Source organism: Cydia fagiglandana, chromosome 19, assembly GCF_963556715.1.
Source record: "Cydia fagiglandana chromosome 19, ilCydFagi1.1, whole genome shotgun sequence".
NCBI lineage: Eukaryota > Metazoa > Arthropoda > Insecta > Lepidoptera > Tortricidae > Cydia > Cydia fagiglandana.
This window is the reverse complement of record NC_085950.1, coordinates 8,183,963-8,199,670: the sequence shown is the minus strand read 5'-3', so window position 1 is coordinate 8,199,670 and position 15,708 is coordinate 8,183,963. Positions and strand designations below refer to the sequence as shown.

Genomic DNA, 15,708 nt, shown 5'->3' with positions numbered 1-15,708 from the left:
GACGTATCGGTATGATGGAAAGGGATAAACGATTATTATCGGCTTGTCAACTTTAGTAAACGTTTATGAATAAGGGGGTTAATGTCTACTTTATTTCGTGTTTCAGGCCAGCCAAGCTCTGAACCTGTGCGCGGCCACTATAGAGTTCAGCGGATCGACCGAACAGGCGGAAGGCGAACGGTTACTTTTACTTGCAAGTATGTATTCCCTTTTTAATTACACTTTCATATTGGATGCTGATACGCAATAATGTGTCAACCCATATTAATTTTTCAATAAGATGTCAACTCAAAATATTGACGCTTAAAGTTGACATTTTATTGCAAAATGGATGTGGGATGACTCATTTTTGCTAAACACCATCCATTTTTTTTAGTAGGACTCAAAGGTTGAAGTGAAAGTGATGCGTTCAGTTAAACAGATTTTCACTTATAACTACACCAATAAAAAATCGATTTAAAATTAATTTACAGTACATATGGTCTTATTTTCCCTCACTAGTGCGTAAAATAGCACTTTTCGTGCGATGTCAAAAGTTTAAAGCGCCATATGTACTGTAAAACGTTGTACGGTCGGTCGTGTTTTAATTTATCGCCACTCGTTTCGAATTTCCTCTTTTCCGCACTTGTATCGTAATAGTACATTTCGATGCTAGTGCGGAAGGTATGTCATTACTTCACGAGTACCGAGATATCTTGCCACGAGCCGCAGGCGAGTGGCAAGACTCGGGACGAGTGAAGAATGACATTTCCGCACGTGTATCGAACGACGTTTTTTAATACAGTTGCGAAAAAATAAGAAAAACATTGTTAATCGTACACTAAACAAAAGTGGTAACAGTGACAGCTCGGTTAGACGTCGTCTTTAAGTATATTATATCTATGGGCGTTTGGCAGCTATTCCGTTCCATTCAGTCAACTTATTAAGAACGGAATTTTCAATATTGAATATTAAAAAATAAACGTGTTATAATGATGAAGAGGTAAGTAATTAAATATGAAATATGTAATATTTTTCGTATTCTTACATTAAAGGTAGGTTTTTATGCTGATTACGACGTTTAAAGGAAACTAATATTAACACTCATCAATAAGTAGTCGTGAATTGGAACAAGTATAAATTTAAAAAAATTGGAAAAGTAAAAAGCACTAGTTCGAGATAACCAACTTTCCGCACGCTAAACAGCTACGTAAAGTAGCACTTTTTGAGCAACTGTATTAAAAATAACTATTTTCGCATGATTTCCATTTTGATTCCTGAGTTCATATTAGGGTCATTCCATGTGATTTCAACAAATTTGAATTAAAAAGTGTGCCGCATGATTTTTGATTTGCATAAAAAAAATTGAGGATATATTTCATGGTAGCAGAAGTGCTGAACCACCACCAGTTTATTTTTTTTATCTTTTAATTTCCAAGTTTTGCCCATTCGAAGTTAGCAGTGGGGTCAAATTCTTGCTTGTACAAAATCAGACCTAACTTTTTTTCTATAAAAGGTAACGAAATAATTATTACTTTTTTTGATTAGGTAAGAAATGTGGATATTATACTGTATGACAAAATTTATCTGAATTAACTACAAAAAAAATGGTGACCACCCGAAGTGTACACCTAATTGGTCAATTATTGCAATTTTAAAATGGTTCTTGTGCCAACCCTGGTGCATATCAAATATTACTTTTTTCTGAAATATAATGTACTTGCCGTGTTCATCTTGTAAAATAAATATAATTGTGTTAGATCAAGTACTTCTAATAGAAAAATGTAAGTGAAAATTGAGAAATTCGAAAAATGCTCGTGTTTGACTCTAAAAAAATCCATGTGGAAGAGAAAATAAAAATTTGATTGTAGTCAGAAAATATAGCTGATAATTTCGTTAATTAGATTTAGAAAAAAAAGTTTTGTTATTTTGCCTATTTTTTGAAATATGATTTTTTTAACATGCTACTTTTTACAACTATCGATACAAAATGTTTTATGTTATAAATTAATAAAAATGGGACGGTAATTGGTCATACGGATATTATTTACGTTTTTTATGTTCAAATATTTTTTTTGACATGGCAATAATTTCATTTGTAAATTTAATGAGGGTAGAAATTCGACAATGCACTGTTACCTGACAAGGATTGTGAATCACTTGCGAATGTTTCTTAATTTAGCCGTGTAGTGAATAACCGACGCCTCCTGACTTGTTAACAAGCTTTATTTGCATGTTAAATGGCTAAATTACGAACATAAGTAAACGGCCCAATAATCCTTATCGAAGTTCTATAGGAAATCGTATTTATCCAGGAGATAATGAAGTGGTGCAAACTCTTTGTAGTAAGTGCTTGTGTTATTAATAGTTGACTGTTCAAATTCATGGGATCAAGTTCTTTTTCGTCTCAAAATCAGATGTCGAAGAAGCTGAGGTACATCTATCAGAGTGATTTAAAAATATAAGGACCATAAAAAATACACGTTCTTATCATAGCTTCGTTCCCATTTCTCAAAATGAATTAAAAGTGCGACGTTATTCAACTTCAGAAAATTTTGATGTAGCAAAGGTTTGCAAATGATTTTTTTTTATAAATATATAAAGTAAATTTTAATCGTCTGGATTTTATTTATATTTTGCCATCGAATTCATTCATATTTATAAGTTTAAGGTCATATGTATTTTAATCTGCATAAATACAACAAGAACGAAAATGTATGAGACGAGCAGTTTAAAAAATTATATTTCAAAAAATAGGCAAAATAACAAAACTTTTTTTTCTAAATCTAATTAACGAAGATATCAGCTATATTTGCTGACTAAAATCAAATTTTTATTTTCTCTTCCACATGGATTTTTTTAGAGTCAAACACGAGCATTTTTCGAATTTCTCAATTTTCACTTATATTTTTCTATTAGAAGTAATTGATCTAACACAATTATATTAATTTTACAAGATGAACACGGCAAGTACTTTATATTTCAGAAAAAAGTAATATTTGATATGCACCAGGATTGGCACAAGAACCGATTTAAAATTGCAATAATTGACCAATTAGGTATACACTTTGGGTGGTCACCATTTTTTTTGTAGTTAATTCAGATAAATTTTGTCATACAGTATAATATCCACATTTCTTACCTAATCAAAAAAAGTAATAATTATTTCGTTACCTTTTATAGAAAAAAAGTTAGGTCTAATTTTGTACAAGCAGGAATTTAACCCCACTGTTAACTTCGAATGGGCAAAACTTGGAAATTAAAAGATAAAAAAAAAAACTGGTGGTGGTTCAGCACTTCTGCCACCATGAAGTATATCCTCAATTTTTTTTATTCAAATCAAAAATCATACGGCACACTCGATTTGTTGAAATCACCTGGAATGACCCATTAATAAGATGTAGTGCATAATTGTTTTCCGTCGTATTTTCACGGAAACGTACGAACGTGTCTTGCTATTTCAGTCAGTCTCGGTACGAAAAGTACTGAGGTTGACTGAAGTAGCATGACAAATACGAACGTTTCCGAGATAATACGACGGAAAACTATTATGCACTACAGCTGTACATTAATTTCCATTAAAAATTATATGTACTTACAATGTTTCCACAGCCCACCGTCGCCAAGCGTGCCTCCACGAGATCCAGCGCTTGCAGGTGGAAGGCGCCGGCGCGGGCGCAGCGCCAGGCATGGCAGCCATACACATCGACAGTCTCAGCGTGCCATTACGTAGAGAATACGTGCGACAACTCAACGCAGGTACATAACACGACTAGTAAAATGATGTACGGTAGGAAGACCGCGTGAACAGATCGTATGCCGAACGGACGAGATTTAGAGCTTACAAGTGGAAGGCAACATGGCGGCCATACGCATCGACAGCCTCAGCGTGCCATTACGTAGAGAATACGTGCGGCAACTCAACGCAGGTACATAATACACGACTAGCAGAATGACGTACGGTAGGGGAAGATCGCGTGAACAGATCGTATGCCGAACGGACGAGATTAGAGCTTACAGGTGGAAGCAACATGGCGGCCATACGCTTCGACAGCCTCAGCGTGCCATTACGGAGGGAATACGTGCGACAACTCAATGCAGGTACATAATACACGACTAGCAGAATGACGTACGGTAGGGGAAGATCGCGTGAACAGATCGTATGCCGAACGGACGAGATTAGAGCTTACAGGTGGAAGCAACATGGCGGCCATACGCTTCGACAGCCTCAGCGTGCCATTACGGAGGGAATACGTGCGACAACTCAATGCAGGTACATAATACACGACTAGCAGAATGACGTACGGTAGGGGAAGATCGCGTGAACAGATCGTATGCCGAACGGACGAGATTAGAGCTTACAGGTGGAAGCAACATGGCGGCCATACGCTTCGACAGTCTCAGCGTGCCATTACGTAGAGAATACGTGCGACAACTCAACGCAGGTACATAATACACGGCTAGTAGAATGATGGACGGTAGGAAGATCGCGTGAACAGATCGTATACCGAACGTACGAGATTAGAGCTTACAGGTGGAAGACAACATGGCGGCCATACGCATCGACAGTCTCAGCGTGTCGTTACGTAGAGAATACGTGCGACAACTCAACGCAGGTACATAATACACGACTATTATCGTAAAATGATGTACGGTAAGAAGACCGCGTGAACAGATCATACGTAACATGTAGTTGACATATGCCTAACTAAGCCAACCACAAATCACGAAAGGCCTACCTTAAATAGCGTATTTAAGTGAATTTAAAATTAATTATTTTACAGTGTAGAAATAAAGCACCTTAAGATTAATAGAGAAACGTAGACAGCAGTAATTTTAGGCACAATTTCTATTTTTAAACTCGTATAAAACTATAAAGAGTAAGTAATTTGATTATGACGTCACATGCTAGTGTTTTAATATATGAATTCCACAGTAGCAAATCGTTTGGAGAGTTCGAAAAAAGAAACTGAATTGACTAGTAGTCAAATACCCTATTCAGATTATTGATAATTCCTTGTTTCCTACACAGATGGCGCCGTAGGTCACCACGCAGTGTGCCTGCTCAAGTGCCGCGATCGAGTGCTAGCCACCAGCATGCAGCTGACGCAACCCACCAGCCATCTGTTACACTTCCCTGATGAAATCCGCATGGAAGGACTCGCCAGCGACTTTAAGGTACGTACAAAACTATAGTTATGGTCATTTGTCAATTCTCACCTTTAATAACATGACAATAAGAGTCAAGGCACGCGCGTTCGTGAACCGACGACCGGTCTGGCCTAGTGGGTAGTGAAGGGTCACCAAAATAGGCCTATGAAGCCGATGGTCCCGGGTTCGAATCCCGGTAAGGGCATTTATTTGTGTGATGACTAATGACACAGATATTCGTTCCTGAGTCATGGTTGTTCTCTATGTATTTAAACATATTTATATATTGTATATATCGTTGTCTGAGTACCCACAACACAAGCCTTTTTTTGAGCTTACCGTGAAGCTTAGTCAATTTGTGTAAAAATGTCCTATAATATTTTTTTATACATATTTATTTTATTTTTAAATAAAGTTTACTCGATCAATTCTGTAAGTATCAGAGCAAATATTGGTTTTATTTAATTTAAATATTATTTTTCAGATAACCGTGGAAGTTTACTTGCTGCAAGCTTCCAAGGAAATACTACCACATGAGGTTAAATACCATATCTCGAATAAAAAGGTATTATAAATATAGCCCTTACTTTTACACAAAACCTTAACAAATTATACACCTAAACCTTCATCAAGAATCACTCTTGTGCACACAATAGGGTATTTGACTGTATTTAAAATAAATTATTTTACACCACGCATGAAATAAAACACCAGAAGATAATAGAGAAATGTAGACATCAGTTATTTTTAGAGACAATTTCTATTTTAGGACCCGTATAAAACTATAGAGTAAGTGATTTGATTGTGACGTCACATGCTAGTGTTTCATAAAAATTCCATAGTAGCAAAATCGTTTTGACAAAAATAGAAACTGATTTGACGAGTAGTCTAATACCCTATTATGCACTACAACTGTGGAGTATTCCACGGGCTGTCCCGTACAAACGCATTTTATTTCCTGTGTTGCGACTTTTTTCTCGGCATTTAAGCAGGCGATTATTTTTCTGTGCATTTTTTTGACCATTTGTCATAGAAAAGAAAACTCTTATAGCTTTAAATCTTCAGAAACTTCGCGTTTGTACGGGACAACGGTAGACAATTTCATGGAATGCTCCCTGTACACTAAATGTTTCTGGCCTGGCGCGGATGCCTTGTTTGACTCGGTGGCAACGAATGTGTTAAAGACCCCGCAGCAAACATAGAGAACAAGTGGTTTCAGTTAAATCTTACGAAATTTTAGTATGATGTTAATTTGGCTTTCTTGTTTTTTTTTTTTGTATGGGCACAACTCTCTCGGAATTATTACTTTCAGAAATAATCAATGTAATTGATTTATACAAAACTAGATGAAAACCCGGCTTCGCTCGGGTAAAATAAATAATAGTAATAGGTAATACTCATTATGAATTAAGTAATTATTTACTTTTAGACTTCAAACCTTCATCAAGGCGGTTACAAACCTATCTCATCTCAGAAAACTTTAAATCCGTAACATTAACTCGAAAAATTTACTATTCCGATATATCTAAAAACAAATATGTAATTAAAAAAATCTCATCTGCTTTTCTGGTAACAGTTCGGTTCTGTAAGGGTCGCAGTTCTAACCTAACCTAACCCACTTCTGGTTGCAGTTTGGTTCTATAAGGATCACAGTTCTAACCTGACCCACTTTTCTGGTCGCAGATCGGTTCTGTGAAGGCCGCATTTAGAACCTAGCCCACTTTCCAATCTCAAAAGAGGGAACCCTCTTGTACCTACCCTTCATGGCACTAAAGTGAAAGTATGGAAATTATGACTACTATTTCATTCTTTAATATTAATGCCTATCCGTTAATATTAAATTCGTTAAAAAAAAAAACTGGATAAGTGCGAGTCGGACTCACCCATCAAGAACGGAACACTTTTAAGTATTTGTTGTTATAGCGGCAACAGAAATACATCATGTGTGAAAATTTCAACTGTCTAGCTATCACGGTTCATGAGATACAGCCTGGTGACAGACGGACAGTGGAGTAAACTGAGATAAAGGTTCCGTCACACCGGCGCGTTTTCAGAGCCGGGCCTGAGCGTTTTATATGAAAAAGCGGCGCGCCTGTGTGACGGAGCCTGAAATATCAAACCGGTCAAGTGCGATTTGGACTCGCGCACGAAGGGTTCCATACTTTTTAGTATTTGTTGTTATAGCGGCAACAGAAATACATCATCTGTGAAAATTTCAACTGCCTATCACGGTTCATGAGATACAGCCTGGTGACAGACAGACAGACGGACAATGAAGTAAAACTGAAACAAATGTCATATACCTACTAAGAAAAACCGGCCAAGTGCGAGTCGGAATCGCTAATAGGTTCCCGTTTTTAGTTACCCTTCAGGTATGGTACCCTAGTATGGTACGGTACCCTAGTCAGGTACGGTACCCTAGTATGAGTGTAATAGATTTGTAACCGGTCAGCAATGTGAGTCCCTTGGAGAAGCAGAGGTCTAGTCTAAACTCCCACTTACCATCGGCATTAACAGCCTTGTATGCTTGTTTGCCACCAACATGTCATATTAAAACATATTAATAAAAATTTACTCGGTCAGCAATGTGAGTCCCTTGGAGAAGCAGAGGTCTAGTCTAAACTCCCACTTACCATCGGCATTAACAGCCTTGTATCTTGTTTGCCACCAACATGTCATATTAAAACATATTAATAAAAATTTACTCATTTCATTGGCCCCGCTTAAATATTTCTTTAATTTGTTTTTAGTATTTGTTATTATAGCGGCAATAGAAATACATCATTTGCGAAAATGTAAACTGTCTAGTTAATCTAGTTATCACGGTTCATGAGATCTTGAGATACAGCCTGGTGACAGACAGACAGACAGCAGTCTTAGTATTTAATAGGGTCCCGTTTTTACCCTTTGGGTATGGAACCCTAAAAAGTGACCAAGGCCTCCAGTGCCCCAGGCTGGAATCAAAGCAGCGTCCTCTGCTATTGCAGCAGGTGCCTGTGCCATTCTGCCACCGGGCCATCCACGGCGGCATAGGTCGGATTTTTCCAAGTATACTTATGCACTACTTACTGAAGGCTTATGGAGCCTCGCCATCCCTAAGCCTAAATTAAATATTTTCTGAAAATAATTTGTTTTGTTCTGATAATATATTGGAGTCCTAGTAATAGGGGTCCCGTTTTGACCCTTTGGCTACAGAACCCTAAAAATCAACCTTGTTTTGGTACTACGCTTAACTATGACTCTGAAATTTTAGCAGGAATTAATGTTTTTTTTGTTGTCACCTGTCAAATTAGAATAGAATAGGATAGAATAGCCTTTATTGCCCAAAAAATTAAATTTCAGTACATATTACATTTAAATAAATTCACATTTCATTTATATCAATTAGTTTTTCAATATTTTTTCCTTAGTAACTTTATTAAATAATTTTTATGTCATTGCTTTTTAATAATTATTTCAGTCTGCCTTCTTGGCATAGGCCTCCCCCAGCTCTCTATCCCTTGCCGTCCCTATCCAATTCGGCTCCGCATGCTTCTTTATGTCATCCGACCACCTCATTATTGGTTTCCTTCTCTCCTTTCTCCATCTCTAGGATACCATTCCGCTACCTCTCTATCCCACTTATCTTTACCTTCCCTTGCCATATGTCCAGCCCAACCTTTTGCAGTCAAAAGTGTGAACAGGTCAAAAGAAATTTTAACCGACAAAAACAGGCAAAACTGCTTTTGACTGAGCATGTTGGTCAAAAGTAGTTTTACCTGAAAATCATACCTATTTCTGGCAGCAGTTTCGTTTTTAGGGCGTAGCAAAAAAAAATAACCCTAACCTACCAAACTCTGGGAACAGTTTCATTTTTTGAGCGTAGCAAAAAAAAATAACCCTAACCTACCTATCTCTGAGAGTACTTTTGACTGATAGTAACAGTCACAATTACTATTAACCAATGATTTTCAGGTAAAACTACTTTTGACCAACACGCTCAGTCAAAAGCAGTTTTGCCTGTTTTTGTCGGTTAAAAGTTCTTTTGACCAGATCACACTTTTGACTGCGACATATATACTATCTATATATCTTATTATATTTAATCTTATATTCAACTTACATTGACTCCGGAGATAACTTATTAGCTTTATGCAGTTAGTTCACTTTCCAATTCACCGATACACCTAAAATTTGATTCATAGTCTAAAGCACAGTTATTAAATATGTCCACAATACACTGTAGCTTTTTCACTGTTTCACACTGTTTACAGTCAGCTGGCACTTAAACTCAAAGTTTCTTTGAACAACGTCATTTTCATCTCGCTCACTTAACGGGTTGGCTTAAAGTAATGAGAATTTTCGTTTGCGGAAATATTAAAAAAAAGACAATAGCTATGGGTTTTCGAAATTTTACAATGACAAACAAGAGCATATTTTAAATTACAAGAAAACATTATATATACAATAAACGTCTCCCACATCCGATTTCTCATAACGGTATTCAAACCCTCTGCGTCATGCTTTGGACAACGTTTTATTAACATTACATAACCGTTTTATTGCCGTTAATTTTAATTATTTCGGCATATTAGCTTGTTATCTATATCATGCCATCATTCACAATTGCTAACTGACTAAAAATTTTCATGAAATCTGCAATTGATTGATATTTTGAGAAAATTGTTTATGTATCATATTTTGGTAAAATGTATGCAATGACGTTTTTAACTGGTTTTAGGCTCTCGCGGAAAAACGACTTAACGTTTCCAACCCTAGAATATCCCCAAGACTTAAATCAATCGAAGAATTTTGGCAAATATTATATACTCTGATATGTATATTGCGATAGTAGGCAAAATATTATAGAATAAAATAAATTTTACCGTGTAATTACAAAACGATCAGTCAGAGAGTACTTGGTAGTTTGTCCAAAGTGAAAAGCAAACGGTCAGAAGCATGTTAAGTAAACTAACACAAGGGAGGCCAATTACTTCATTATTGAATTTGGTTCTAATGTTGGATATTGCATAGTTCTTCAATATAACATCCAGAAATCCATGGCCATTGTCTTTTTGTTTTTATGTCCGAAAACAAAAATTCTCATTACTTTAAGCCAACCCGTTATTAGTTTATCACAGCTGCTTCAAGGTTGCATTTCCAGGTAGCTAGTAGTGCATTCTGAAATATTAAAATACAACTGAGAGACCGATGTTTATACTAAACACAATACTCCCATGGAACGCTTTGAAGTTCAAATCTCGTTACGTTACGATGGCGTTTGCACTTTGCACTATGTTCGGTGACTATTTTTTATTGTTAACACACACAATACACTATTTAACAAGTTTTTATCACGTATTTTCGAATAAATTAGTAATTCAAAACACCCCAAAGCCGAATGGTGTTGACGTCTAGGCAGTGTTGCAATCGTCTTAAAAGCCGTAACAGACTATCGCACGTTCTGGCTTAAAAAAAAATTATGTAATAATTATACCGGTATACATATCCATATGAAACGAAACTTAATGCAAATAATAACCATTATACATACCGGAGTCATCAAATAAACAGTAATATTCGTCTTGCTTTTTATTTAAAAAAAAAAACGACCAACCTAACTTGTAAGCATGTTTGCAGTTTCTAAACGCAACAAACGCTGTCAAATGACAATCAACAAATTGAACATTTGCATTCTTTGTCGAAATTTTTTCACTTTTAAATGCAAAATACTCGACAATACGAATTTTGCGGATACATGTTCTCGATTCAAAAGTGATATTTTTTCAAGCTCTTTCGATTGAGCATAATTTCTTTTGGTTTTTCCGTCAGAGCCGCTCGCGTTTATATATAAAGATATGTGTTTGTTAACCATTTTTTGATGGCTGCATCTTATAACGTCAGTAACTGTCAGTGCGTGTCATAACAATATATCGATTTTAAAAAACATGTCGCGTAAATAGAAAATTATATACTTGATTATTTCTGAAAGTATACTTCTGAGAGAGTTGTGCCCATACAAAAAAATTATCAGGAGAGCCAAATTAACATCATACTAAAATTTCGTGAGATTTAACTGAAACCATTTTTTCCCTATGTTATATGAATTGAAAAACAATAATTTATTTATATTCCAGTGTAACAACAAGCTCCTGACGCCCAAGTCCAAAGTGTCTGAGCTGAAGACGCCGCGAGTCCAGAGTCCGGGCGGGCCTCTCTCCGTGCGCAGCCCGCAGCTGCAGCTGCACGGCTACTGCATCTTCGCGCTGCAGCAGGCCAGCCGCAAGAGCTTCACTCTCAACAAGGTATACAAGGGTTATAGTTTTTTTTAATCATACCACCAAAATATGCTATAGAAAATCAGTGACCAAGGCTCAGAACCAGAAGGGTTTGACCCAGGCTCAGAATCAGAAGGGTTTGACCTAGGCTCAAAACCAGAAGGATTTGACCTAGGCTCAGAATTAGAAGGGTTTGACCTAGGCTCAGAACCAGAAGGGTTTGACCTAGGCTCAGAACCAGAAGGGGTTGACCTAGGCTCAGAACCGGTTTTTACTTCATACAAAAAACACCAGTACAACAACTTCTGACGCCCAAGTCCAAAGTGTCTGAGCTGAAGACGCCGCGAGTCCAGAGTCCGGGCGGGCCTCTTTCTGTGCGCAGCCCGCAGCTGCAGCTGCACGGCTACTGCATCTTCGCGCTGCAGCAGGCCAGCCGCAAGAGCTTCACTCTCAACAAGGTATAGACGGGTTTGACCTATAGTATCTTTAGGTTTTTAAAACACAAGTACAACAAGCTCCTGACGCCCAAGTCCAAAGTGTCTGAGCTGAAGACGCCGCGAGTCCAGAGTCCGGGAGGGTCTCTCTCCAACAAGGTATAGACGGGTTATAGTTTTTTAGGGTTCCGTACCTCAAAAGGAAAAAAACGGAACCCTTATTTTGCCTTCGGCTAATGCTCGATAACGACTGCCGCTCGTCCATCCAGACACCTGGTTTTTACCCCGTCTCCCCATTGAGTGGGAGGCAGGTAGCTAGTATAACAATGTTTTTATCTTACCCTACGTAAAAAGTAATAAAACAAATTATTCTAAAACTAACTTTTAATTATTAAAATCATCACAATAGTAATTCCCCTTTTCTCCCCAGGTCCCCGGCGGCAGTCCCCTGGAGGGCTCCATCAACCTCGGCATCAAGGCGCGCCTGCGCGTGTCCGCGCCGGCGCCGCACGCGGCCTTCCTCACCGCCTTCGACGACGTGTCCGGGCTCGGCGCCTGGCACCGCCGCTGGTTCCGCCTGCAGCCACCCCGTCTCGCCTACTGGAAGTACCCTGATGATGTCCAGAAGAAGGTAGGACCAGGAATTCTCTAGACTAGACTGATAGCAATTATTTCATGAAAGCGATGCTGCCAAAAATAAGGGGGTGCGAGGGATGAGGTGAGCGAGTCCCGTGCCATGATTGGTCCTTTCAAAGACACGGACGTCACACAAAGACACTCTGGCATCAAGGCGCGCCTGCGCGTATCTCCGCCGGCGCCGCACGCGGCCTTCCTCACCGCCTTCGACGACGTGTCCGGGCTCGGCGCCTGGCACCGCCGCTGGTTCCGCCTGCAGCCACCCCGTCTCGCCTACTGGAAGTACCCTGATGATGTCCAGAAGAAGGTAGGACCAGGAATTCTCTAGACTAGACTGATAGCAATTATTTCATGAAAGCGATGCTGCCAAAAATAAGGGGGTGCGAGGGATGAGGTGAGCGAGTCCCGTGCCATGATTGGTCCTTTCAAAGACACGGACGTCACACAAAGACACTCTGGCATCAAGGCGCGCCTGCGCGTATCTCCGCCGGCGCCGCACGCGGCCTTCCTCACCGCCTTCGACGACGTGTCCGGGCTCGGCGCCTGGCACCGCCGCTGGTTCCGCCTGCAGCCACCCCGTCTCGCCTACTGGAAGTACCCTGATGATGTCCAGAAGAAGGTAGGACCAGGAATTCTCTAGACTAGACTGATAGCAATTATTTCATGAAAGCGATGCTGCCAAAAATAAGGGGGTGCGAGGGATGAGGTGAGCGAGTCCCGTGCCATGATTGGTCCTTTCAAAGACACGGACGTCACACAAAGACACTCTGGCATCAAGGCGCGCCTGCGCGTATCTCCGCCGGCGCCGCACGCGGCCTTCCTCACCGCCTTCGACGACGTGTCCGGGCTCGGCGCCTGGCACCGCCGCTGGTTCCGCCTGCAGCCACCCCGTCTCGCCTACTGGAAGTACCCTGATGATGTCCAGAAGAAGGTAGGACCAGGAATTCTCTAGACTAGACTGATAGCAATTATTTCATGAAAGCGATGCTGCCAAAAATAAGGGGGTGCGAGGGATGAGGTGAGCGAGTCCCGTGCCATGATTGGTCCTTTCAAAGACACGGACGTCACACAAAGACACTCTGGCATCAAGGCGCGCCTGCGCGTATCTCCGCCGGCGCCGCACGCGGCCTTCCTCACCGCCTTCGACGACGTGTCCGGGCTCGGCGCCTGGCACCGCCGCTGGTTCCGCCTGCAGCCACCCCGTCTCGCCTACTGGAAGTACCCTGATGATGTCCAGAAGAAGGTAGGACCAGGAATTCTCTAGACTAGACTGATAGCAATTATTTCATGAAAGCGATGCTGCCAAAAATAAGGGGGTGCGAGGGATGAGGTGAGCGAGTCCCGTGCCATGATTGGTCCTTTCAAAGACACGGACGTCACACAAAGACACTCTGGCATCAAGGCGCGCCTGCGCGTGTCCGCGCCGGCGCCACACGCGGCCTTCCTCACCGCCTTCGACGACGTGTCCGGGCTCGGCGCCTGGCACCGCCGCTGGTTCCGCCTGCAGCCACCCAGGCTCGCCTACTGGAAGTACCCTGATGATGTCCAGAAGAAGGTAATATTTAGGTTCCAAGGAAAATAAGGCTCTACTTGTGTACCTTCCCTTTTCTGAGGTCTCTGGGTTATAGCTGAGCCCCGCCGCTGGTTCCGCCTGCAGCCGCCCAATCTCGCCTACTGGAAGTACCCTGATGACGTCCAGAAGAAGGTAGGACCAGGAATTCTCTAGACGGAGTTTAGAGCAATTATTTCATTAAACCGATGCTGCCAAAAATACTGGAGTGCGAGGGATGAGGTGAGCGAGTCCCGTGCCGTGATTGGTCCGTTCAAAGACACGGGCGTCACACAAAGACACTTTGACTCGAAAATGGAGTAAAACTACCGTACCGGGTTCCATCAACCTCTGCATCAAGGCGTGTCTGCGCCGGCGCCGCACGCGGTCTTCCTCACCGCCTGCAGCCACCTAGACTCGCCTACTGGAAGTACCCTGATGACGTCCAGAAGAAGGTGGGACTTCCTTCGTATCCTTCTTGTAGGGTACATGAACCTTAAGCGCTCGGTACTTTTGTGCGGAAATAGTAGCGTTAGACGCATGCGATCATTGGAATGCGTTTGCGGCGTCTGCGTCCCGAAAACACGTCAGTTTTTTGCGACAAACGCGTACGTTAAATGCTGAAATCGCATTATTATTTTTTTCTACGTTAAAACAACATGGCAACAACAGGGTTACTTTTTGTCTCATACTTACAACGCTGCGTCTGTAAGGCGATTTAGGGTCTCCCCAAGTCCCCACACCTATCGACACGGAATTGGCAAAAGCTGATAAGAAAAAATGCATTTTTAGGGTTCCGTACCTCAAAAGGAAAAAACGGAACCCTTATAGGATCACTCGTGCGTCTGTCTGTCTGTCTGTCTGTCCGTCCGTCTGTCACAGCCTATTTTCTCCGAAACTACTGGACCAATTGAGTTGAAATTTGGCACAAATATGTAAGATTCTGACCCTAAGACGGACATGTAACGTAAATAAATAAATTTTAAACATGGGGGCCACTTTTGGGGGGTAAATGAGAAAATAAAAATATAAAGTTTTTTAAACTATATCGTGTTACATATCAAATGAAAGAGCTCAATGTGAGATACACAAATATATTTTTTTTATAATTTTAAAATAAACAGTTTAGAAGAAATTCTAGATAATAGGCAAAAAATTACCATTCCCCCCCCTTTATATCCGAAACTACTGAGTCTAAAATAAAAAAAATATACATTAAATAGGTCTTTACCTATAGATGACAGGAAAACCTATTAGAAATATGTAGTCAAGCGTGAGTCGGACTAATTACTTAGTTTTTGATCCGACCCCTACGGGTTTTTTAAAGGCAATTCACTCGCATTTCACATATAAAAAATACAATGTTAAAAATTTAGTAATGTACGGAACCCTTGGAACGCGAGTCCGACTCGCACTTGACCGGTTTTTAAGATGAGCACGATCAAGTCGATCATGTGTTATATAGGTATGTATATCTTTGTACAAGTTACACTTATTTAGTGGCTATTCATAAATTACGTCATTTCAAATTTGGGGGTGGGGGGGGGCGGGGGAGACGACAGGAATTTATGGACAGCCTCTTAGGGCAGGACGCGTGCTTACTGTAATTCATTAATTAATATTAAGGGTCGGTTGCACCAAACCGTCTGTCACCATTAAAGCGTTCGCTAAATTTATTTGTATAGGAAATATGATACTTCAC

The 15,708-nt window shown here is 40.3% G+C and overlaps 1 protein-coding gene across 1 annotated transcript in view; it reads left to right on the top strand.

Moving 5' to 3' along the window:
* The window catches only part of LOC134673789 (anillin-like), a 96,189-nt gene that overhangs the window by 75,088 nt on the left and 5,393 nt on the right, over positions 1 to 15,708 (top strand). The window contains exons 9-14 of the mRNA XM_063531816.1: positions 107 to 197; positions 3,592 to 3,738; positions 5,012 to 5,157; positions 5,615 to 5,695; positions 11,247 to 11,414; positions 12,252 to 12,452. Of these exons, the coding sequence (XP_063387886.1) occupies positions 107 to 197; positions 3,592 to 3,738; positions 5,012 to 5,157; positions 5,615 to 5,695; positions 11,247 to 11,414; positions 12,252 to 12,452 (834 nt within the window). The remainder of the gene's footprint in view (positions 1 to 106; positions 198 to 3,591; positions 3,739 to 5,011; positions 5,158 to 5,614; positions 5,696 to 11,246; positions 11,415 to 12,251; positions 12,453 to 15,708) is intronic.